The sequence below is a fragment of the Vitis vinifera genome, chromosome 4 (genome assembly GCF_030704535.1).
Source record: "Vitis vinifera cultivar Pinot Noir 40024 chromosome 4, ASM3070453v1".
NCBI lineage: Eukaryota > Viridiplantae > Streptophyta > Magnoliopsida > Vitales > Vitaceae > Vitis > Vitis vinifera.
In genome coordinates, this window is record NC_081808.1 from 22,471,023 (window position 1) to 22,497,005 (window position 25,983).

Genomic DNA, 25,983 nt, shown 5'->3' on the forward strand with positions numbered 1-25,983 from the left:
TCATTTATAGTGTTAATGGTATTTTTTTTTTTTTTTTTTGGATATTTATCACAAGACATCACTAATCAAGTGATATGCTATGTATAATTTTCTAAATTTTGTATTGGTATCTCTACTTTATATGTTCCATTCTTTTGTGGTCTTCTTATCTAGATCTCATGGTAGAGATTTGTTTTCTTAGAGGTGTCAATATACTAGTTTAGGGTATGTTTGGTAACTATTTTGAAAAAATAAAATAAAAATAATTTTTGAAAATGGGTTTTGAAAATTATACTCTAATTTTTGTTGAATAAAAACCTATTTACCCACATGACACCTATGAGGACAAGAGCCACAGTGTTTGGTGTTTAAAGCGTGATGCCAACTTAAATGTATTTTTTCGAGCATTAAAAGGGGACTATTGCAGAGTGTTCCATTACTCCATCAGTTTGGTTTCTGAGAAAATGGAAGAAACTTCTTGAGTCTGTCATCTTCTACATTGTCGCTTCAGCTTCCGAACGATGACAAGCTGTCTTCAGTGTTGAGTAGAATTTAAGTTTTCTCGAATTCGTTTAAATTTTAAGATTATTGCTAGTTTCTTTGTTTTCTCCCGTTTCCTCAGTGTCCGTTTTCAGATTCTTCACCTGTTCTCTCCGCGTTCCGCGAAGGCATTATGAAATCAAGCAATAGAAGGAGTTTTGAAAGGATACTTTAGAGATACGCCTAACTCTGGGTTTCTTGTTTGGTCTCGGATCTTACATTTGAATCATGACTGGTAACTTAATTCTGGCCAATATGACGGTGGCTCAAACTTATGGTTCACTCATTTGTGGAATTCCTGGAAAAAAATGTGAAACAAGAGCAATAAAGAATGACAGGGAAGTGTCTATAGAAACCTTCATTCAAGTTCGTCATTACCGGTATCTTACAGCTTGTGACGGAAGAGGGTTGAGATCCAAATATGGTGGTAAGAGTTGGAGGTTGACCTGTAATCAACATAGTCTGGATCATGGATTCTTCCGTTCTAACAAGGATGAGAGGTTGGCTTCTAAAAGAAGATGTTCAAGCGAGGGAATCTTGTAAGACTTTGCACTTAACACCATTGACTGTATTTAGGAATTTGCTTTAGCAAAATTTCATGTGCTTTCTTGGCAATGAAACAAGACAGAGAGGAATTTATAATCATTTCAAACTAATTTGCTTTGGTATACTATTCTGAAAGATCTGGATTTCATGCAAAGTCTGGATATTATTTGTTTTATGATTCGTATTTCCTAGCTATTAACATTCTGAATTTTTCCAGGGAAGTCAGTGGGACTTCTACTAGTGAATCACGTCCTCTAATTGAGCTTATAAAGCTTTCTGTACCTGCAATTGCTGGACAAGCAATTGAGCCTCTAGCACAATTGATGGAAACAGCTTATATTGGAAGATTGGGTGAGATTTTCTTGCTTTCCTTTGTTTCAAATGCTAAGCAGTAAGATTGCTTTCTGATGCTTGTGGGTTTTATTAGGGCTGATTTTATAAATTTGAGTGGCATAAATTTTACACAAATTTTATACTTGAGAGGTCCGAGTGCTCTTTTATAAGTTTCTTCTTCCAGAGTTCCTATTTTCATGTCTTTGCTTGTTTCTTGTGATCGTCAAAGCATATAGGTCGTTCAAACTGAATGTGGTCATAATTGATTTTCATATGATCGATCTGACTTCTATATTCAACTAACTTCCAGATTTTTTTAGGTATTTTAAATAGGGTCTTGACTTTAAAAGGGGAAAAAAAATCTTCTTTAAGTCCTTCTTGGCAGTTTCTGTTGTAGTCACATTGAAAGCTAGGTGGCATTTATTCAGGACGGCAACTGGCTCAAGAAGTTTGGTAGGGTTATATTATTAGGGGCAATGGATAGTTTAACATATCTGAAGTTGTTAAAAATGGAGAGCCATTCCCTTGTATGATTTACAAGGTAGGTTTCCATGTGTTTGGTTTCCACAAGGTAACTATACATGCATCATGTACAGACTTTTGTTGGGATCTAACTCATGTTAATACTGTTTCCCTTGGCCGGTTGCCTTGTACTTCTGACAGAGGACTTTGATTCTGGGGTTTTAATAGTCATTTATTGCTAACTTATTCATTCTTTTTGATCATTTTGCAAATCCTTGCATTAATTCTAGCTTCCTTCAAATAAAATTTTTTGTTGAATTTTTGTCCTACTGGGAATTCACTGAATTTTTAGGTTTAAAATTCTCTTAATTTTACTGAATAGGTCCCTTGGAGTTGGCATCAGCGGGTGTTGCCATATCAATTTTCAACATTATATCCAAGGTATTCAACATTCCTCTCCTCAGCATTGCAACTTCATTTGTGGCTGAAGATGTCTCGAGGAATGCAAGCAAGGAATCTACTTCAGGTGAAACCAAATAGATATGAGAGGGGTTTTCTTGAACTTTAATTTGGACATGACATACTGAGGGTAGACATATTTTAAGGAGAAAAAAGAAGAAGATAAAAGGCATGCATTTGCATTAAATTTTCCTTCTTGAGTTTGAGATTATTGGTATACAGATAAAGGTTGTCATAATGAAAGTAACCATGGTATGCCCCTTGATGAAACAGAGGTAAAGAAACTACTGCCGTCGGTCTCTACAGCATTAGTTTTAGCGGTTGGAATTGGTGTTTTCGAGGCTGCAGCATTGTATTTGGGATCTGGACTCTTTCTCAACACAATGGGCATATCATCAGTAAGTAGTATTCATATATTATATAAAATTTCAGTGAATCACTGCCATAATCTTGTCTATGTTTACTAATAAATTATATTATGCATAGTAACTTCCAAATTCTTCATCTTGCTGCCACTATAGATATATTGTCTTGGTATGTTGTTTTCACAAATCACACCTTTCCATTTTAGTTATTTCCACATACATTGTTTCCTGTTAACTAGAGGATTGTTTCATAAAAGGCTACAACTCAATCTTTGACAGGAATCATCTATGCGCATTCCAGCAGAACATTTTCTTTCCCTTAGAGCAATTGGCACTCCTGCAGTTGTAGTTTCTATGGTCATTCAAGGCATCTTTCGTGGGTTCAAGGATACAAAGACCCCTGTTTTTTGTCTAGGCAAGAGGTTTACCCTCTCAGTTTATTATAAACAAAGGCCTGTTAAGGTCATCTGATTAAGAATTATTTTCAGCACCTAGGTTAAAATACAAGCATCAATCACTACCTCCTACTTGCATACCTCCAAAACAATATCCCCCCCCCTCCCCCCCCCTTTTTTTTTATCATCATTACTTTTAGTTGTTCTTTCTATTCCTCTAATCTCACTGACATGTAGAAGTTTGATGTGCAGGAATTGGCAATTTATCAGCTATATTTTTCTTTCCTATACTTATATATTATTTTCGCTTGGGTGTAGCTGGTGCAGCCATTTCCACTGTTGCATCTCAGTACGTCCTTCAACTGTTTCACCTGTCTTCTGCTCTAAATTGTACTTAGCACTAACAGTGTCATTTCAAAATTTTCAGATACATTGTCACCTTTTTGATGATCTGGTATCTTAATAAGAGGACTGTGTTAAGGATTCCCAACCTGAAAAACTTGCATTTGGGTGGCTATTTGAGATCTGGTGAGTGTTTATTTCTGGAATAACTGGTCTAGCTGAAATCTTGTGGCACTTCTTAAATCATATAAATAAATTGGTAAAATCCTTTTCTCTGTCTTTGCTGTGGTGATTAGATTGTTTCCAATTGTTGGATTTAGCATTTAGGGCATCTTTCATTATCTATATGATGCTCTGTGGAATAACAAAGTAATTCCTCTAGTACTCCTATTCTATCTTTTGTTTAGTTGCCCTAATTTGGTATCTATAAAAGATATACCATAAGAAAATCAGGAAGTTAGATACACATAAAAAATGACACATGTACAGTCAATCATTTTCAGATATTAGAGTTTGTTTAAAGTTTCATGTTTGAATCTAAAATCATATGGTAAATAAGCACGGATTTTTAATGTGTAAATATCTGTTAAATATAATGTATTTATAGTATATTATCTTTCCTTGTTAATATAGGTCACATGTATGGTAGTTAGGACTCCTAGCCTTGTATATATATATCTCTCAATTGTAAGTAGATATTACATGAATGAGAAATAAGGTTTTTCTCCTTTCTCTCTCTCTCTCAACATGGTATCAGAGCCAAGGAAGAAAACCTAATTCTTTCCTATTTCCCGTGTCATCAACTCCGGGAAACCTTCCGGTGACCGTGTTTCATTCCGGTCACCTTCCCCATCTCCCAATACTTTCGGATCGTCGTCAGAAACCACTCACCGCCGGCGAAATTTTCCGGCGAAATTTTCCGGCGAACTTTCCGGCGACGTCTTTTTCCGACACCGACCACACCAAGAGGAGCGCCTGGAGGAGATCTCCAACTTTCTCAAAAGCATCGGAGCCAGAAAACCCTCCACGCGCCGGCCACGCGCACTTCTACGGCCGGCGACTGAATCTCACGCGCCGGCGCGTGAGGGCGCGTGAGGCCTTTTCCGGCGACGCGCCTCCTCCTCCAGCCTCGCCTGCCGCCGACCAGCATCCCTACCTACCTGGTTCTCCCATCCGAGCCTTGCACGTACCTCTTTTGGGGATTTTTGTCTCCGTCAGCCCTCCAAACAGCCTTCCGGCGAAGTTCCGACTACTTTCTCTCCACCCCAATCCCTGCACGTGCCTTGGGAAGTGTTCTTCTACCTTTCTGGTGGTACCACGTCGCGATCTGAGGCCGTCTCCCTTTTTCGGTGGTGCCACGCCGCAATCTGAAGCCGTATTAGGGCTCTCTTCGATCCAAATACGTGAATATGACCACCAAAAATCAGATCTTTACCTCTGTTCTCTCTGGATCTCCTCTGATTACCTCAGAGAAATTGGTTGGCAGTGAGAATTATCTCTCCTGGTCTGCCTCTGTTGAACTTTGGTTTATGGGTCAAGGATATGAGGATCACTTGGTTACCCAGGAGGCAGATATCCCTGAGGTTGACCGTGTACAGTGGAGGAAGATCGATGCACAGTTATGTAGTGTATTATGGCAATCGGTTGATCCCCGGATTCTTCTTCATCTTCAGGCCTATAAAACTTGTTTTAAATTTTGGACTCAGGCCAAAGGATTATACACCAATGATATCCAGTGTCTTTATAAGGTGGCTTCTGCTATTGTCCATCTCAGCCAACAGGACTTGGATCTATCTACTTATATTGGTCAGATTGCCTCTCTTAAGGAGCAGTTCTTGACTGTGATGCCTCTTACTCCTGATGTTGGGGCTCAACAAACACAGCTTGACAAGTTCTTCATGGTCCTTACTCTTATTGGCCTCCGTCCGGATCTTGAGCCTATTCGTGATCAGATTCTTGGTAGTTCATCAGTTCCGTCCTTGGATGATGTGTTTGCTCGCCTCCTCCGTATCTCGTCCACTCAGACTTTGCCATCTGATAGCGCTTCAGATTCTTCTGTGTTAGTTTCTCAAACTACCTCTCGAGGAGGACGCAGTGGTACCCGAGGTAGAGGCCAACGTCCTCATTGCACCTATTGCAATAAACTTGGCCACACTCGCGATCGTTGCTATCAGTTACATGGAAGACCTCCTCGCACTGCCCATATGGCCCAGTCCTCTGATTCTCCGCTGCCTCAGACTTCGAGCTCCTCCGCATCTCAGACATCTCAGGCTTCTATTGCCTCTGTTGCCCAGCCTGGTAATGCCTCTGCCTGCCTTACCCACACATCTTCTCTTGGACCCTGGATTCTAGATTCTGGAGCATCTGATCACCTATCTGGTAATAAGGATCTTTTCTCCTCTATTACTACTACTTCTGATTTACCTACTGTTACCTTAGCTAATGGTTCTCAAACTGTGGCTAAAGGTATTGGTTTGGCCCTTCCTCTGCCTTCTCCACCTCTCACTTCTGTCCTTTATACTCCTGAATGTCCTTTTAATCTTATTTCCATCAGCAAAATCACTCGTACTCTTAATTGCTCTATTACCTTTTCTGATAAATTTGTGACCTTGCAGGACCGGAGTACGGGGAAGACGATTGGCATAGGACGTGAGTCTCAAGGCCTCTATCACCTCACCTCAGATTCATCTCCTGCAGTTTGCATTTCCACTGATGCTCCTCTCCTCATTCACAATCGTCTGGGCCACCCTAGTCTCTCCAAGTTCCAGAAGATGGTTCCTCGTTTTTCCACCTTGTCGTCGCTTCCGTGTGAGTCATGTCAGCTTGGGAAACATACTCGTGTCTCGTTCCCAAAGCGTTTGAATAATCGGGCAAAGTCTCATTTTGAGCTTGTCCACATTGATGTTTGGGGTCCTTGTCGGACTGCGTCTACTTTAGGATTTCAGTATTTTGTCACTTTCATTGATGACTATTCTCGATGTACTTGGTTATTTTTAATGAAAAATCGAGCTGAGTTATTCTCTATTTTCCAGAAATTTTATACTGAAATCCAAACCCAGTTCAATATTTCTATTCGTGTGTTACGCAGTGACAATGCCAGGGAATATTTTTCAGCCCAATTTACTTCGTTTATGTCTCATCATGGGATTCTTCATCAGTCTTCTTGTGCTCATACTCCTCAACAAAATGGGGTAGCTGAACGCAAGAATCGACATCTTGTTGAGACAGCTCGTACTCTCCTCCTCCATAGTCACGTTCCTTTTTGCTTTTGGGGGGACGCTGTTCTTACCGCTTGTTATTTGATTAATCGTATGCCCTCCTCTGTCTTACACGATCAGATTCCTCACTCCCTTCTTTTCCCTGACCAACCACTTTATTTCCTTCCTCCTCGTGTCTTTGGTTGTACTTGCTTTGTTCATATTCTCACTCATGGACAGGACAAGCTTTTCGCCAAAGCCATGAAGTGCCTCTTCTTGGGCTATTCCAGGCTTCAGAAGGGTTATCGTTGTTATTCCCTTGAGACTCATCGATACTTTATCTCCGCTGATGTCACCTTCTTTGAGGATTCACCGTTCTTTTCCACCACTTCTAAGTCTCTTCCTGTTTCTGAAGTCTTGCCCATTCCCATTGTCTCCCCACCTGATGCTATGCCCCCTCGACCACTTCAGGTTTATCATCGTCGCCCTCGTGTCGTTGCTCCTCTCCCTTTTCCTGAGGCACCTGCTGACTCACTTCCTATCCCTTCGGCTTCACCTGCCCCGGCTCTGCCTTCTCCTAATGACTTACCCATTGCTGTTCGGAAAGGTACTCGCTCTACTCGTAATCCTCATCCTATTTACAATTTTTTGAGTTATCATCGATTATCTTCACCCTATTCTGCTTTTGTTTCTGCTATATCCTCTGTTTCTCTTCCAAAGAGCACCCATGAAGCTCTTTCCCATCCAGGCTGGCGACAGGCAATGGTGGATGAAATGACTGCTCTGCACTCTAATGGCACTTGGGATCTTGTTGTTTTACCCTCTAGTAAATCTACAGTTGGTTGTCGTTGGGTCTATGCAGTTAAGGTTGGTCCTGATGGTCAGGTTGATCGCCTTAAGGCCCGCTTAGTTGCTAAAGGCTATACTCAAGTTTATGGTTCTGATTATGGTGACACATTCTCCCCTGTTGCCAAGATTGCTTCTGTCCGCTTGCTTCTCTCCATGGCTGCTATGTGTTCTTGGCGTCTTTATCAGTTGGATATTAAAAATGCCTTCCTCCATGGTGATCTTGCCGAGGAAGTTTATATGGAGCAACCTCCTGGTTTTGTTGCTCAGGGGGAGTCTGGTTTAGTGTGCAGGTTACGCCGTTCTCTATATGGCTTGAAACAATCTCCTCGAGCATGGTTTAGCCGTTTTAGTTCTGTTGTTCAAGAGTTTGGCATGCTTCGCAGTACAGCAGACCATTCAGTTTTTTATCATCATAACTCCTTGGGGCAGTGTATTTATCTAGTTGTTTATGTGGACGACATCGTCATTACAGGCAGTGATCAGGATGCTATTCAGAAACTAAAACAACATCTTTTTACCCACTTTCAGACCAAAGACTTGGGGAAACTTAAGTATTTCTTGGGAATTGAGATAGCTCAATCCAGTTCTGGTGTGGTCCTTTCCCAAAGGAAGTATGCTTTAGACATCCTGGAAGAAACCGGTATGTTAGACTGTAAACCGGTAGACACACCTATGGACCCGAATGTCAAACTTGTACCAGGACAGGGGGAGCCTTTAGGAGACCCCGGGAGATATCGACGGCTCGTAGGTAAATTGAACTATCTCACCATTACTCGTCCAGACATTTCTTTTCCTGTGAGTGTTGTTAGTCAATTCCTACAGTCACCATGTGATAGCCATTGGGATGCCGTGATCCGTATTCTTCGATATATCAAAAGTACACCAGGCCAAGGTGTATTGTACGAGAACAGAGGTCATACTCAAGTTCTTGGTTACACAGATGCAGATTGGGCTGGCTCACCCACAGATAGACGTTCCACTTCAGGGTACTGTGTTTTTATTGGAGGTAATCTAATATCTTGGAAGAGTAAGAAACAAGATGTAGTGGCCAGATCTAGCGTTGAAGCCGAGTATCGAGCTATGGCTTTGGCAACATGTGAACTCATATGGTTGAGACATCTTCTTCAGGAGTTGAGATTTGGAAAGGATGAACAGATGAAACTCATCTGTGATAACCAGGCCGCATTACATATTGCATCCAATCCAGTCTTTCATGAAAGGACCAAGCATATTGAAGTTGACTGTCATTTCATTAGAGAGAAGATCGCATCAGGATGTGTTGCTACAAGTTTTGTCAATTCAAATGATCAACTAGCAGACATCTTCACTAAATCTCTCAGAGGTCCTAGGATTAAATATATTTGTAACAAGCTTGGTGCATATGACGTATATGCTCCAGCTTGAGGGGGAGTGTTAAATATAATGTATTTATAGTATATTATCTTTCCTTGTTAATATAGGTCACATGTATGGTAGTTAGGACTCCTAGCCTTGTATATATATATCTCTCAATTGTAAGTAGATATTACATGAATGAGAAATAAGGTTTTTCTCCTTTCTCTCTCTCTCTCAACAATATCTATTTCTTGGTGCAACCTTCTCCTAGAGCCTGGGAAATTTTGTAGCAATGCAAAATGTTAATTTCCTTTCCTTTTTTATTTTATTATTTTTTCTTTTTGTTTTTTCAATATAATTCCTTTGGTTTAGGTGGTTTTCTTCTTGGGAGAACTCTAGCTTCTGTTATGACCATAACTTTCAGCACATCAATGGCTGCTCGTCAAGGCCCATTAGCCATGGCTGCTCACCAGATATGCTTGCAAGTGTGGCTATCTGTATCTCTCCTTGCAGATGCCCTTGCTGGATCTGCTCAGGTAAACATTTTCCAATTTCACTTTTTTCCTTTGTGTCATCTTCAATACATTTTTCTTTAACCCCTCTACTTCTCATCTAATGTCTTAATGTCAATTACATGCTTGTAATCTACAATGATACTAATATGTTTGGGCAATCTCAAGGTTGCTACATGCTGCTAGTAATCTAGCAATCTGTAAGAAAAAAAAAATAGTTGATGCTGTGCACTTATATAGTTCACCTAGGGCAAATTTTGCATTTTAGAGAATGCTTGGTACTCGTCTTTTATTGAATGAAAAGAGAAACAATCTTGTAGTTTGGAATAACCCTTTAATTCTAACTTCTAATGAAATGATCTATGTAAGTCTGCCACCATTGTACCACATTCTAGGGTAAGCTGTATACCAGTACCTGTTCCCTTTCCACATACCACATGCATACCCCATGTAACATGAGATAATCTACAGCTCATCATGTAGTAAAAGTTCTATCTGTCTCTCTTTCATTGGCAAGGAGATGAAGGTGTTGTGCAATTTTAGATTAAGGGACTTTCACCTGTGGATGCAGTACGAATCTCAGAAGTCCTTACTGCCTAAATTAGTTTATGTTCAAGTTTTGTTCCATTGCTATGTATTTCACGCACCATGTATTTTGTCTAAAGTCAGCTTCAGGTCTTTTTGTTCATGTTATTGCATGCCACTTTATAGTAATTTTGTACTTTTTGTGGTGGAAATTGACTATTGACATGTTCACACAGTTAGGTTTGTGTTCTCCTAAAATCTTTTATTATTTGCAGGCTCTTATTGCAAGTTCTTTTGCCAAAAAGGACTATAGCGCAGTTAAAGAAATGACTTATTCTGCTTTAAAGGTGGCTTATTCTTGCACATCTCTCCATAATGTCTGAGTTAAATTTCGTTTGGAATTTGATTTTTTGTTGTCATTTGTCATTTAAATATCTGGGCCTTTTGTTGTGTTGATTTATTTTGGTTTTTAGATTGTCACTTCATTTTCCTCCAGACAGGATTATTCACTGGCATTTCTCTAGCTGCCATTCTGGGTGTGTCTTTTGGTTCTCTGGCGACCTTATTTACTAAAGATGCAGAAGTACTAGATATTGTTAGATCTGGGTTACTGGTATGTATCAATATCTTTGTCCCTTGATATGTTCACTCATGTTTCTTTTATGAACTTCCATCTAAATCTGGTACAGTTTGTTAGTGCCAGTCAACCTGTCAATGCTCTTGCTTATGTCTTTGATGGTCTCCATTATGGTGTTTCAGACTTCTTATATGCAGCTGGCTCTATGGTAAGCAACCTTCTAAAGATGTCTTAACATTTAGATAAGATTTTGATTATCATACATATTAAAGCATTATGACATTTTTACAAATGATTTACAGATGGTGGTGGGAGCGATTTCTTCTGCATTTCTGTTTTATGCTACTTCTATCATTGGCCTCTCAGGAGTGTGGTTGGGTTTGACTCTTTTCATGGGCTTGCGCATTGTGGCTGGATATTTGAGGTAAACTTTGTTGCATTATGCCAAGTTCCTTTTTCTTGTCTATCCATTAGCAATGTTTACAATCTTAATCTATTTAGTCAACCATCTCTAATGATTTTTTCACTTTATGACAGCCTCCTCATATTTGATACAGTGACTAAAAGGTTTTTATTTTGGCTTGAAATTTTAGTTGTTAGGTAATAATACATTGCTGAATTGGGCTAGGGTGTATATAGAGGAACACACTTTCTCTTTGATAGATTTTGTAGATTGGTTAGCTACCAGGCAAGGGTCAAGCTTGTTTGCCCTTTTGTCTTTTGCTCTTTTGTATCTTGGTATACTCCGTGTATACTCTTTCTTTAGCCTCTTTGGCTTTTAATGAATTTTCCTTTACCTATAAAAAAAAAGGTAATAATACATTGCTACTCTTGCATGTGTGACAAAGAAGTGTCTAATGGCTCTAGAGGTTCAATAACTTAATAGAATCCTCAAATACTTTAATTCTCAATAAAAAACCTGATCTCTCACTTCTAGATCTGCTGTTGAAAACATGATGTGAATTGGTTATTTCTTGTATTTTTCTTTGTATATGCAGCACAGTAGTGTATTGTAGTCTTCAATTAGTGGTAGTACTTTTATATGTGATAGATCCTTAAATATTTAGTTTTGCAATGATGCTTCAGATGCCTAGCATCTAGGTACTTTGGACTATCAAGTTTTACTTTAAAGTTCTATAACGTGCAAAAATGGGATCCCTTTAGTTTTGATGAGTAATAATTGATTGTGTCTGTCAACACCAATGATGCCATATATCATGTTCAGCAACTCCAAAAAAGTTGTATCAATAAGCACATCTATAGGCTCAATCTCTATATTATTTCCAATATATCTCAAATCTATTTCTGTCCTCAAAATTATTCCATTTGAGTAAAACATAGCACTTCCACTATAGAATTAGACATAATTGCCTTCACATAAACAAAAACAAAAGAATATCAATGAACAAAAACAATTCACTATATATATATGTATGCATGTAAGTATGTATGTACTAATAGGATTAAGGGGACTTAAATTTATTGTTACAAGTTCTATTTTCAAACTAAGAAACAAAAAAAGTACTACCATTAAAATTATTCAATTTAAAAATATGAAAAATAAATCAATTATAAAGGGACAAGCACAACAAATAGATAAGAGGGCAACACTATTTCCACACTCCTTTCACATAAGATAAAAGTCATTGCGCTATCATCTTTTATGTATGAGTGATTCTAAGCTAATAATTATAAGACTCTTGTATTGGGTTTGGTGTTAAATAACAAAAATCACACTTATAGTTATATCCAAATTTAAAAAAAAAAATTATCTAACATATCTTATTCGTTTTTTATTTTATTTATTTTAATAGACTTGGAATGTTTTAGTAATATTTGTTTAAGTTAAATTTTATTTTTATATATTTTATATATATAAGAAGAGTCAAAATTTTTAATTTATCAGTAATCTAATGTTTTGAAAACACCTATAATTTTTTTACCACAGTACTAATCATAAAATTAAAAAAGCTATCAATTCATAGTTCAATGATCATATCAGTAGTTGAGTCGCCGGATTGTGATAGTAACATGATATTATAAATAAATAATTTATATATTTTTAAAAGTAAAAATATTTATAATAAGTTAGGATTATATATAATCAATAAATAAAACTTAAAAGATTTCATTTTCCCCTTTAGTATTACCATATTAAACTACAAATGTTTTTTACTTTATTAAATAAAAAAATATAATCTTTAATTAGTAAAAAGATATATTATCTATCAAAAAGAAAAATGTAATTTTATATGTGTCTATAAAGTTGTAAATAATTTTATTATTTTAACAGTTTATTTACACAGAGATGTGTGCAAAGTTCTAAATAATAGATAGTTGATATATATTATTATAACCATAAATAAAATTTGGGATTAAAGTTAAAAACCAAATGAAAATTTGAAAGTGGGAGAAACATTAATATCTCAAGGAAAGCATCCATACATGCACAAGTGATGAAAGAGAAAAGTAAGAGAGATGGAGGAGAGAAATAATGAAAGAGTGGGTGGGATTTGAGAAAATAATAAATGTTTGAATCTTGTGGTTTTCTTCTCTGGTAAGGTTGTGGCTGTACCACACTTATAAGCATTAGTTACCTCTTTTACATAGAAACCAATGCCTTGAACCAAGAACACAACACTCAACCAAATAACCCACACTAGCCATAAAAACTCATAAAGTAAAAAAAATGAAACAAATTTAAGAAAAAATAACAATACAACTACTTAACACAACACCCATATTCAGATTGGAAATGAGCACAAAACTGGAAATAAACAAAACCCACAAACAAAAATCTCAAAAAACAAACAAAAATCAATGCACTGAACCAAGAACACATATAACACCCAACCAAATGATCAAACCCACACTAACCATCAAAACCCATAAAGCCAAAAAATTGAACAAATTGAAGAAAAGAAAAAAATTAATACAACTACTAAACCATGGCACACACATTAAAAATCTGGAAATGAGCAAAACCCACAAAGCAAAATCTTCAAAAACAAATAAAAAATCGACAATGTGGTAAAATTACCCAACACAACAGAATTTCCAAATTGTTTGGTTCTTTCTTAGGTTATGCTTCTGCTTTCTCTTGTTTTTCCTTTGTATATGAATAGTGGTTGGATGTTCAAAAAGAAATTGAGGAAAATAAGAAATGGAAAGGGAAGTGCCAATCTGGTTAGGGTTTATAAATAAATAGGGGAAAATAAGAAATACAAAGGAAAGTTGAGAAACTTGAAAACGGGAGAATGAAATGGAAAAGTTTGGAGCTAGCATGGCGCTCACATGTTTAAACCCATAAATTGTCTTACAAAGATGACATGACATGATTTGGAGAGGGAGGATCAACAAATCTAGGTGGTTGTCACATGTATACCTCTTTGGTCAAATTCCCTTGCAAATAGTCATTTTGTACATAAAGTTAGCTAATCGATCATCATATGGTACAGTAAGAGTAAGAACAATCCAGATTGTGCTAGGTTTAACAAAAGGCTGAACATCTCAAAATAATTAAGACCCTCTCTGTTGAAATCCCTTAGCCACAAGTCAAGCTCTAAAAATTCAATTGAACCATCAACCTTTTTCTTTATTAGATAAACGCTGTGATAACTGGAAACATTTTAAGCTTTATAGAACCAAAGGCCATGTGCTATTTTTAATAAAAGCATTAAATTCAGTGGTCATTGCATCAAACCATTCAAGACTTTTCAAAGCATAGCTATAGCAAGTAGGTTCAAGTGGATTTGTAACATCTATACTGGTTAAAAGAAGTAGAGGATGGGTGATAGTCTAGACTTCGTTCTTTTGTTTGCTAGTTTGAGTATGGATCACCATAAGATGAGTAGGAGCAGGATGTGAAATGGTAGAAAGAGATTCAAATGTAAGAGCAGATGTAGAGACTAGATAACGGTCACTTATATTTAGGTAAGGACTCAAGCCGGGTGCAAACATAAGGTCAAGTTCTGTTCAGAAGGGAAGGAACATGCGGAAAGATGGCCTAAAGAATATAGAGAACAGCAAATTGTGGCCTTAAGGGAAGCAGATTCTCTGAAATGATTAATAACAACTGGAGGAAGAACGATGGTAGAAGAGAATGCTGAAGAGAAAGGACTTGGGTGACATTAGAATGCAAGAAAGGAAATAAATTCACGTCATATGTGACATGTTCATTGATGTAGACATTACCCATATAACTGATAAAAACGCATTGATAGATTTTAATTCAAGTTTGTTATTATTGTAAAGTCATAGAAATGGAGAACATGCACACTTGTAAGTTTGAAGGGAATTATAAGTAGGGGCATACAAATAATTTTCCCAAGGACCAACATGTTAAAGGACTTTGGATGGGAGTTGATTGATGAGATACAGTGGATAAAACTTCAGTCCAGAAAATACAAGGTATAGCTGCATGACTAATGGGAGACCTATTTCGATGTCAAAGTTTCTCCAGCCACCCTATTTTGTTCTGAAGTGTATAGATAATAAATACGATGAGTAATCCCATGAGAGGACAAAAAATTGTGAAAGCAATGACTTGTGTACTCACTAGCACCATCAAATTGAATAACTTTGATTTTAGCATTGCACATAGCTTCAACTAATTAAGACCAAGAAAATATATAGAGTTTGCTTTTAGTAACCATGGAATAATACTAAGAGGGTATTTGATAAATCAACTTAATGACGTAATATATCTTAATAACTTAATTAAGCCATTAAGTTGATTAAGCATATTTGATAAAATAAATTAATATCACAACTCAAAGTTAAAAGACAACTTTAAGTATTAAGTCGAAATAGTTAACTTAATCTTAAATCTTTTTTACCTCATTTCTCCATATCTAATAAGTATATTTTACAACCATAACTCCATATTCATAACTCATTTTTTATAATAAATATTTTGTGGTTATCTTATTAATTTACAATACCTTAAATATGAATGTTTTGCAAACAAATTTATTGTTTAAGATTAATGAAAATAAATATTAGTTAAAATTAATAATGATAGATATTAGTTAAAACTAATTAGGGTAAATATGTCAATTTAATGATTTAAAATAAATTTTAAGCTAACTTTATCAAATAACCTTACTACTTAAAGTAAAAATCAAGTAATAAGTTTTAAGTATTAACTTAAAGTCAACTTAAATTATTAAGTAATAAATATTAAATTTGACCAAAGACCCTCTAAGTATATGTGCTAAAATCATTAACTATTATTAGATAAAAACAGTCACCACTTATTGAAGCAATTGGAGGATAACCTCATACATCAATATTAAGAATTTCTATAGGAGAAGATGTTTGGAAATTAGATGCTCTAAAAACTAAGCACTCACTTTGACATTGCTGACATGAGGAACAACTGGCATGGCTACAGTTCTAGAAAGTGGGAGTGGGCTGTGAGACATGAGGAAGTACAACAGACATTGGGGAGGATAAAAGTCCATTGTGCCAGAGATTGAAGACACACGTTCCCTAACGAATGAAAATGCAAGGCAATGATTTAGATAAGGACATAAGTAATGAAGACTGAATGTGGGCACTGGAGACTGGAAGTCAATGGAGACCATTGTTAATTATGCTGCAGAAAAGCATCTCCCTGTGATTCAGTCCTTGCAAAAAAGCCAAACCCAAATAAGTTCAAGTGTTTGGAAAGGTAAAAGTCTAGATTGGGTTGCTCTTCCTGCTTGTGGGGCGTCGGGGGGGATTGTGATCTTATGGGATTCAATTAAGTTCAAGTGTTCAGAGAAGGTGTTAGGATCTTTCTTTGTAACTGTAAAATTGAACTCTGATGAGGAAGGGTTTTTTTGGTTAACCTCAGTGTATGGCCCGAATAAGGCTATGTGGAGGAAGGACTTTTGGATGGAGCTTCAAGACCTGCATGGTTTGACTTTCCCAAGGTGGTGCGTAGGAGGGGATTTTAATGTGATCAGGAGGATATTTGAGAAGATGGGTGACTCTAGGTTAACAGTCAACATGAGGTGTTTTGACGAGTTTATAAGGGAAAGTGGTTTGTTGGATCCCCCTCTTAGGAATGCGGCTTTTACATGGTCAAACATGCAAGTCGATCCTATTTGCAAGAGGTTAGATAGGTTTTTGTTCTCTTCTGAGTGGGATTCTTTTTTCTCTCAAAGTATTCAAGAGGCCCTTCCTAGATGGACCTCTGATCATAGCCCAATTTGTTTGGAAACTAATCCTTTAAAATGGGGACCGACTCCTTTTAGGTTTGAGAATATGTGGTTGCTCCATCCTGAGTTTAAAGAGAAGTTTAGAGATTGGTGGCAAGAGTGTACGATTGAAGGTTGGGAAGGTCACAAGTTTATGAGGAAACTAAAGTTTATTAAATCAAAGTTGAAAGAGTGGAATATAGTGGTCTTTGGAGATTTAAGAGAGAGGAAAAATCACATTCTTACGGACTTAGGCAAAATTGATCGAATTGAACAAGAAGGGAATTTAAATCTTGATCTGCTTTCGGAAAGGACCTTAAGAAGGAAGGAGCTAGAGGATTTGTTATTGAAGGAAGAGGTGCAATGGAGACAAAAATCTAGGGTTAAGTGGATTAAAGAAAGGGATTGCAACTCTAAGTTTTTTCATAGAGTGGCCACTAGAAGAAGAAGCAGGAAGTTCATAAAGTCTCTGATTTCTGAGAGGGGGGAGACTTTAAATAACATTGAGATTATTTCTGAGGAGATTGTAAATTTCTTTGGGAATCTCTATTCCAAACCCGAAGGTGACTCTTGGAAGATTGAAGGGATTGATTGGGCCCCTATTTCTGAAGAGAGTGCAATTTGGTTGGATAGACCGTTTTCTGAAGAGGAGGTTCGAATGGCAGTTTTCCAATTGAATAAGGAAAAGGCCCCTGACCCTGATGGCTTTACTATAGCAGTTTATCAAGAGTGTTGGGATGTGATAAAAGAGGATCTTATGAGGGTGTTTTTTTAGTTCCACACTAAGGGGGTAATAAATCAAAGTACAAATGCGATATTCATTGCTATGGTGCCTAAGAAAAGCCAAACTTTTAAAATCTCAGATTATAGACCTATTAGTTTGGTTACAAGTTTATATAAGTTAATTGCTAAGGTCTTATCAGGGCGTTTACGCAAAGTTCTATATGAAACAATCTTTGGCTCTTAAGGAGCCTTTGTGGAAGGGAGACAAATTTTGGATGCTGTATTGATAGCCAATGAAGTGGTGGATGAGAAAAGAAGGTCAAGGGGGAAGGGGTAGTTTTCAAAATTGATTTTGAGAAGACATGTGATCATGTGGATTGGGGCTTTTTAGATCATGTGCTTCAAAGGAAGGGGTTCAGCCAGAAATGGAGATCTTAGATGAGGGGTTGTTTGTCTTCTTCTAGTTTTGCAATCCTAGTTAATGGGAATGCAAAGAGTTGGGTTAAGGCCTCTAGAGGTTTGAGACAGGGATACCCTCTTTCTCCTTTCCTTTTTACTCTAGTAGCAGATGTTCTAAGTAGGTTGATGATTAGAGCTGAGGAAACTGGGATAACTGAGGGTTTCCTTGTGGGGAGGGATAGGACTAGAGTGTCCTTGTTACAGTTTGCTGATGATACCATATTTTTCTCTAAAGCTTCTTTGGACCTTCTTCAAAACCTTAAGATTATCCTTTTGGTTTTTGGGCAAGTATCTGATTTAAAAATCAACTTAGAAAAAAGCACCATTTCAGGTATTAACACTAGGCAGGAGGTGTTGTCTAGTTTGGCTTTGGTTTTGGAGTGCAGAGTGTCAGAGTGGTCTTTGTCTTATTTAGGCCTTCCTTTGGGAGGGAACCCAAAGACAATAGGCTTTTGGGATCCAGTGGTTGAGAGAATTTCGAGGAGGTTGGATGGGTGGAAAAAGGCCTATTTGTCTTTGGGAGGGAGGATTACTTTAATTCAGTCTTGTCTGTCTCACATCCCTAGCTACTTCCTCTCCCTCTTTAAAATCCCTGTATCTATAGCTTCAAAGATTGAGAAGATGCAAAGGGATTTTCTTTGGTCTGGGGCCGGGGAAGGGAAGAAAGATCATCTAATCAGATGGGAGGTTGTTAGTAGACCAAAGGAGATGGGAGGTTTGGGCTTTGGGAAGACTTCTATGAGAAATATTGCTCTCTTAGGGAAATGGCTCTAGAAGTTCCCTAGAGAAAGGAGCGGTCTTTGGCATAAGGTTATTGCGAGTATATATGGGACACATCCTAATGGATGGGACGCCAACATGGTGGTTAGATGGTCTCACAGATGTCCTTGGAAGGCTATTGCTCAAGTTTTCCAGGAGTTCTCCCCTTTTGTCCGCCTAGTGGTGGGCAATGGGGAGAGAATTCGATTTTGGGAAGATCTTTGGTGGGGAAACCAAACTTTGTGTTCTCAATTTGCTGATCTCTACAGAGTTATTTCTGTGAAAAACCTCACTGTCTCAATTGTCCTTGGCAATTCTTTATCATTGTCTTGGAATTTCAACTTTCGCCGCAATCTAATGGATTCAGAAATTGATCTCCTTCAGAGATTAATGTCCTCCCTTAATTATGTGCTTCTTTCCCCTTCTTCATCAGACTCAAGAGCGTGGTCTTTGTCTTCGTCAGGCTCATTTTCAGTGAAATCTTTTTTTTATGCCTTGTCAAAAGTTTCAAATCCTTTAATGTTCCTTCCGGCCAAGTTTTTATGGAGCTCAAAAGTCCCTTCAAAGGTTAAGGCCCTCGCTTGGTTAGTAGCACATGGGAAGGTAAACACTAATGACAAGTTGCAATTGAGAAGACCCTACAAAGCCCTCTGTCCTCAATGGTGCATTCTTTGTAAAGGAAATGGAGAGTCGATTGACCACCTTTTTCTTCATTGTCCCGTTACCATTGGACTTTGGCACAGGTTATTCAATCTAGTAGGTTTGATTTGGGTCCCTCCAAGGAGCCTTAAGGACATGTTGGTTATTTCTTTTAAAGGGTTGGGGAACTCATTAAGAGGCAAGACACTTTGGCAAATTGCTTGCCTTACTTTGATTTGGATGGTGTGGCAAGAAAGAAATAATAGGATCTTTGAGGATAAAGGGAGAACGGAAGAGATGGTTTGGGATTTGATCCGGTTTTATTCTTCTCTATGGGCTTCTTGTACTGAAGCTTTTAGAGGAGTTCCTCTAAGCATTCTACAACTAAATTGGATTGGGGTTTGCGTTTCAAGAGTTTGAAGATTGATGGGGTTTCTTTTGTTTTTAGAGTTCTTTTGTTGGGAGTTTTTTCCTTGGTATTTGTGTAGGAAGGACCTCTCATCCTTCCCTTGGTTTTTTTCTCTTTCTATTGTCTCTTTTTTCTCTCCTGTATTTGTTCTTTTATTAATATATTTTTCTTCGTTTCTGATCAAAAAAAAAAAAAAATGCCAAACCCAAATATATGAAATTCAAAAGTATAATTATTATCCTTAATGAATTTTTGGACAGAAAGAAGATTTAAGCTGTATCCGTGGAACACAAAGAATATTGTGCAACAAAAATCATGAGAATAAGTAGATAAGGTAGTGTAACTATTATGAGTTATAGAAAAACCTAAACTGTTACCTGCAACAACTTGATTCAGACTTGAATAATCTGAATGAGTAGATAAGTTGGCCAAATCTGATGTCACATGGTTGATGGCACCTCTGTCAATATACCATGAATGGTCAATAAGATTGGGACCAGAATTGTGGGTTGCTTGCATTGCTGTATGTTGCCTTGGGTAACTATGTCCATTAAATGAGTAGTTATGGTGATAATAACAATCAAGTGCAGAATGCCCAGGAAGATCACAGATTTGGCACTTGATTTGTGATTTAGAAGGTGCCCCATAATTAGTTGATTGAGGTGGACTAGCTTTATAACAGAAAGTTGGATAAGTTCTGTCCATACCCTTGACCTTGCCCATGAAATGTGATATCCCACATTGATTAGGGAAAAAAGTTTTTGACACTATATATATAGTGTACTCCTCTTAATCATGTAGACATATTTTAAAGTCATGAGGGTGCATCGGCCTAAAGCAAACAATATCTACATTGGAGGGAGTAGACCATTAACGAATTATATTAGAGCCAATCCTTGACTTGGTGTGGAACTTTGTTTGGTCCCTTAAGGAATGTTTATTTTTTTGACTCACAATCTTGTAGGACATCACAAGGGCATTGTGTCTTCATGGGGGGATTTTGATATCCCATATTGGTTAGACGAAAAAGTCTTTGACACTATATATATAGTGGACTCCTTTTAACCATGTAAATGCATTTTAAAGCTGTAAGAGCTCATTAACCTAGAACATATAATATCTACATCATCTCTTAACCATGTAGATGCATTTTAAAGATATTAGGGCTCATTGGCTCAGAAGGGACAATATCTACATTAGAGGGACTGGGCCATTAATCGAAAATTACCATGTTTGTGTTTTTAGGAGGCACATCCTTTAGTTGCAACAAATGCAATAGTAGAAGAATTTCATGACAAATATCCTGAAGTGTGCTCAATATTAATTTCTTGTCTAATAAGTAATCCATATATATAACTCAACAAATGCTAACTGGAACTAATCATATATTGATAGAGGTCTTGAAAGAATCATAGTCACACCCAGGACCATTGAGGATCATGAGTACTAAATCATCTCTCTTCTACAGGAGAGCTAACTATTGTAAAGTTATTTGAAATGGTTTTTTATGTGTTGTAGATAATCAAAAATTGAAAGAGACTTAGTGTCACACCCCTGAAAATCATTCTAAATTATTCTCTGAGTGTGTGGTGTTAAGAACCCTTTCTTACCCATCCATCCCCTTTAAGCCTTATAAAAGCAGCATAAACAGGCCAAAGCAACAATTACGGGAATGCTTCCCAGCTTGTGTTATTCCAATAAACTACAAGATACAAAACTTTTCAAAGTGTCTCAACACTTTACAAGAGTCAGAGATTACAATGCTTTACCCCCTAAGCATTCAATAACATTCTCATACCTTGTCTCTGAGACATAGGGAGGTTTTTATAACACCTAGCCTACAGTTTTCTTTCAAATTTCAAACCAGAGGAGCCTGCTGGTGGTTATATAACCACCCAACTGGAGACACCCCCTCTGAACCGTGGTGTCCCTTCACACCAGCCACTAGCTTCTCATCTATCTGCCAGTTCCTTGTTGCTGAGTCTAGCTCTTGCCTTCTTTAGGTGCTGCACTGATCATCCTTCCAGCTGCCCCAACTAGTTGGCCACTGTTGCTTTAAGCTACTTCTCACAGGTCAGCTGCTTAATGGATCCCCCTAACAAGATGCCCCCTCCCCACAAGGTACTTCCTATGAATGGGTGCCCACCAAGGTTTCTCTAATCAAAACCTTTGAACCAGCATTGAACATCCCCCAGTTGATCAAGTGTATCTAGCGTATCAACATGTCTTCATCACACTGATGTTCGAGCCTGTGCCATGTCAAGGTGCCCATGGCCTAAGGCATGTGTCAAGCTCCCTCTGTTAGTCAAGGTTCACCATTGCCTTGCCCATGTCATGCACCACTAATCTTGCCCTCTGCCTTAGAGCTTCCTAGCTAGCCACTGATGCCATTGCACCCATGGTTGTTCCATCCTCGTGCACAGGGCATTGCGCTCCTGTGCCATGCATAGGCATCATGAGTTTAAGTCACTTGCATGTCTAATGCCATGGCATTGCGCCCATGACTTCTCCAACTGGCTCAGTGCACAAGTCTTTAGGCATCCTCGTGCCAGCGCGGGGAGAAGGTAGGCCGCACTTGGCCCCGTGTCGTTGCGGCCACAGGGTGTACGCCACACATGTCATGGAGCCCATGTGTGTGCGCTATAGTGTCGTTCGTGCGTCCTAGGCATGCCCAAGGTCGTGCCATGGTGCCTCCTTGGTGCGGTCAAGGCTTATCCTTGGTAACCCCTTGAGTCACCTACCCTCCTCTTAAAGAGCATTACGGGTTGTTCTCAAGATGTCCTCCATCTGCACATCACCAACGTCCCAAGTGTGCAGGACGTACACTAAGTGTGTGCACGGGTGCAGGGCTGATGTGCATGCGGATGTGCGGACATGCGGTTGGTACGCGCACAGTGCTTATCTGATGCACACTTGGCGAGCATGCGGCCTGTGCTTGGTGCGCACTTGGTGCGCATGTGGCCTACGCCTAGTGCATGTTTGGGGCGCACGAGGCCTGCGCCTGATGTGCGTCTGATGCGTGTGTGGCCTGCAAGTGGCTTAAGCAAGTCTCCTCATTTCTCTTCCTAGGGCTTGAACCACCAAACCTCTAGGCTTTCCTTGCTTCCCTCCTAGGATCCTCATGGGTGCAAGGCCTACCCATGAGGCCCTTTACTTTGTCATTGGGTCAAGGGGCTGACACTTAGCTTATTGCAATTGTTACTTGAGTTTCATTACATGAACTTTGCCATGAGAAGAACATTTCTTTTCAATGGAAAGCCACTCTTCTCCGAAATGTGGTAAGACCCAAAACTTGCAGCAGTACCTATCTACTCCTTGTAGAAAAAGGCCGACTCAACAAAATTGATCATGTCTTTGCTGTGTAGCATGCTTCAGATTGAGAGAGGCTATAGACTTCATTTGAGCATCTAGAAGAAACTGATTTGAGCAAGCATTGCTCCCAGCAACAAAACCTATCAAATCATTACTATGAAGGTTTAGTAAAGATTGGGTTTTTCCACAATAAATAATTTGGGTGATCAAGTTTGACAGAAACTAAATGGATGCAAGAGCAAGTGTTTGCATAGTGACTATTAGATAGGAGCGCTAAGGAAAATTTTGGCAACTATGAGCCATGAGCTCTAGGGCTTTATTCCATAAACATGCAAATAACACAAAATTCAAAATAAAGCACTAACACACTTTTCATTAAAATTATGAGCATATATAGTTTCGAAGTATAAAGACAGCAAATATGGAATGATCTTCAATAAGGAATGGAGGAAAGATTCTAGTGGTGACAATTAAAAATCTACAAGCAGAGAATTTGTCTACCGTCCTCCTGTATTATGTGTAATTTCTTCCTCATTGAGAACTGTCAATCTCAAGAATGTCACCAAGATTATTGCCACAGCTTGCTTTACTATAAGGAGTTCTCATGGTGCAAGAGGGAGGTGTGGTGCGAAGTAAAGATTTGGAACATCAAGCATTTGGATCTAGGATTGAAGACATTTGATATTCCTTTATTTAAAACTTAAAACTTTAGTTGACGTGGTTCAGACAAATTTCTAGGTAGAGTTCATTGAATGACTGCAAGGAGTTTTGTGCACCGATGAGACATGTGCAAAGATGATACGTGTATGATGGAGCTGTGTTTCAGAAGAGAGAAAATTGACCTCACAGAATCTTAACCAAGGTGGACAGTGTTGGCCTCAAAATTTTATTTAATACATATTCAAAATATTTTTACTTCTAAAACTAGGTTTTTGTGTAAGATAAAGAAATTTTTTAAAAATATTTCTACTAATATTCTTGGTATGAGGGGAAAATAAGTTATAATTAAGGTAAACATTCAAAGTCTATACTCAATATATAGGGATATAAGGAAGAGTATGTAACGTCCTATGAAGAGGACTCCGGTTAAGGTTGTAAATCCTAGGAAGAGGAAATATATGATTGTTTTAGGACTCAAGATTTGTGTCTATTTTAAAATTCATTAATGATAAAATAGATTTGTTTTTTATCTCTATGGATGCAGATATTGTCTACTTTTACGTGTGAATAATTTTATCTTTATTCTTCTCTTTCAACAGTGGTGGAAACCTTCCACTGCACTACTGTTCAATATTTCACTTTCCAAAATCATGACTAAATGTTCAAGTTGATTTCAATTCCCTAGCTCATGACACATATAAGACTCATTGAACATAGAGAATGATTGATTTCTTGGTTTGTAGGGCACAGATTTTGTTTTTGTTTCTCATTTCTTTTTCCCTAAGTTTCAGTTTTTAGGTTGCCTTGATATTCTTATCCTTATCCAGTGATAGTGATAGCAATCTGAGTTTTCCTGTTTGTTCTCACTGCACCTATGTCTTGTTCTTTCCAGATTATTGTCTAAAAATGGTCCATGGTGGTTCTTGCATGCTGATGTCTGGAAAACAGAGGTTGGTAGACATAACACATACCTTGAGATGAGTAATGCTTTTCGGATTTGCTAATTGACATTCATAACATGAGTAGTCTACTGAGATAAGTGCTGAAGAAGTCGGATTTTGATTTTTCACTTCCCAATATAAGGGCCTAAGGCAGGTCTTGCTAAAAGCCTGTTTTCGTTGAGAATTGTGGGAATGAAATACCATGTTTCAGTTTGGCCAAATGGAGAGGCTACCCGATCTTAGGATGTAGAAACCTTTCTAACCTCTATTCAAAAGAGATGCAATTTAAATAATAAAGCACACAACATTTCAAGATGATAATAAAAAGGAAAAATAAATCTATTTCATTTTTCAATAAAATAAAATAATTTGACAATTTTTCTTTAAAATTATTTTTGAAATGTATAATAAAATATTAATTCCAATTAAAGTTAGATCTCAAGTTGTTGAATCATTTATCTGAATTTAACCTTAATTGAATTTGGATTGAGAAAACTGTCTTAAGAATTTCAATATTAAAAATGATTGTGCAACTCCTATCACAAATATTAGATTCGGTTACTTTTGATTGGATTGTGCCAATCAACTAGAGTTACTCTTTAGTGTTTGTTTTTTTGGCTTTTTATTTAAAGTAATTTGTTTTCAAAATTTAGGTTATTTGTTTTATTACTTTTTCATGACTTATTATAAATTTTTTACTTAATAGAAAAAATCAAAATATATAGTTTTTTTTTAATAGAAAAAATAACATATTAGTTTTTTTTTATTTTTTAATATTTAATAAAAATAAAATACTACAAAAACAAACAACTTAATATTTAACACTATTAAGAATTAAGGTTTTATTTAGAATTAAGTAAAAAATAAACACCACCTGATATTTGGACTAATCAATTGAGATGTAGATTTGTTTCTTGGTTTGTTTGTTTTCTCTGGAGCATTTCTTTTTGTCTATATTGCCAAGTCTCCATCCATATACGGTTGCTGTTCTGATCTTTACTTCGATTTTTACTGTCCTTATTTTGCCATTTCAAATAGTAACCACCAGGATATCGTTGTGGGACTTCACCTGTGTATGAGCCAATAAGGAGGCACTTTTGTCTGGTCAAATCTACCCCAATTTAGTCTTCGTCTGATACGCATGTATAAGTACAGAGATAATATTGTATCAACACAAAGCGACATTTTCTTTATACAATTCGTTTGTCTCTCTCTTGTCCCATCATTTCAAGTTTAGTTTTATTTTAATATGAGATGGTATATATTATTAGAGAAACGCCCCAAATCAGCTCCAGATATAATGATCAAGCAGCACCTGGATTGGAATTTTTCCAACCCCTTTTCATTTACACGACTGATAAAGTGACAAGAGGATCCACATAGTTTGAGCCTATGCTTGGTTTCAGAAAGTACCAAATTTTTTTTTTTTTAAATATATATATATTAAAAAAAATTATCTTCTTATCTATTATATATAAAA

General features: G+C 37.4%; 1 protein-coding gene across 2 annotated transcripts; it reads left to right on the top strand.

Moving 5' to 3' along the window:
* Nucleotides 1-345: 345 nt before the first annotated feature.
* LOC104877819 (protein DETOXIFICATION 45, chloroplastic) lies at nt 346-25,728 on the top strand. 2 transcript variants are annotated; one of them, XM_059736489.1, is made up of 14 exons: nt 347-1,058; nt 1,283-1,416; nt 2,243-2,386; nt 2,593-2,717; nt 2,964-3,099; nt 3,332-3,428; nt 3,507-3,607; nt 9,175-9,338; nt 10,115-10,186; nt 10,336-10,452; nt 10,529-10,624; nt 10,719-10,840; nt 24,455-24,512; nt 25,542-25,728. In XM_059736489.1, exons 1-14 carry the CDS (start codon nt 748-750, stop codon nt 25,542-25,544), a joined length of 1,680 nt encoding a protein of 559 aa, XP_059592472.1. In that variant the 5' UTR covers nt 347-747; the 3' UTR covers nt 25,545-25,728. The 2 variants fall into 2 exon arrangements, with proteins under 2 accessions (XP_059592473.1, XP_059592472.1); XM_059736490.1 differs by lacking the exons at nt 24,455-24,512; nt 25,542-25,728 and having other exon boundaries at nt 346-1,058; nt 10,599-10,624; nt 10,719-10,833.
* Nucleotides 25,729-25,983: the final 255 nt, after the last annotated feature.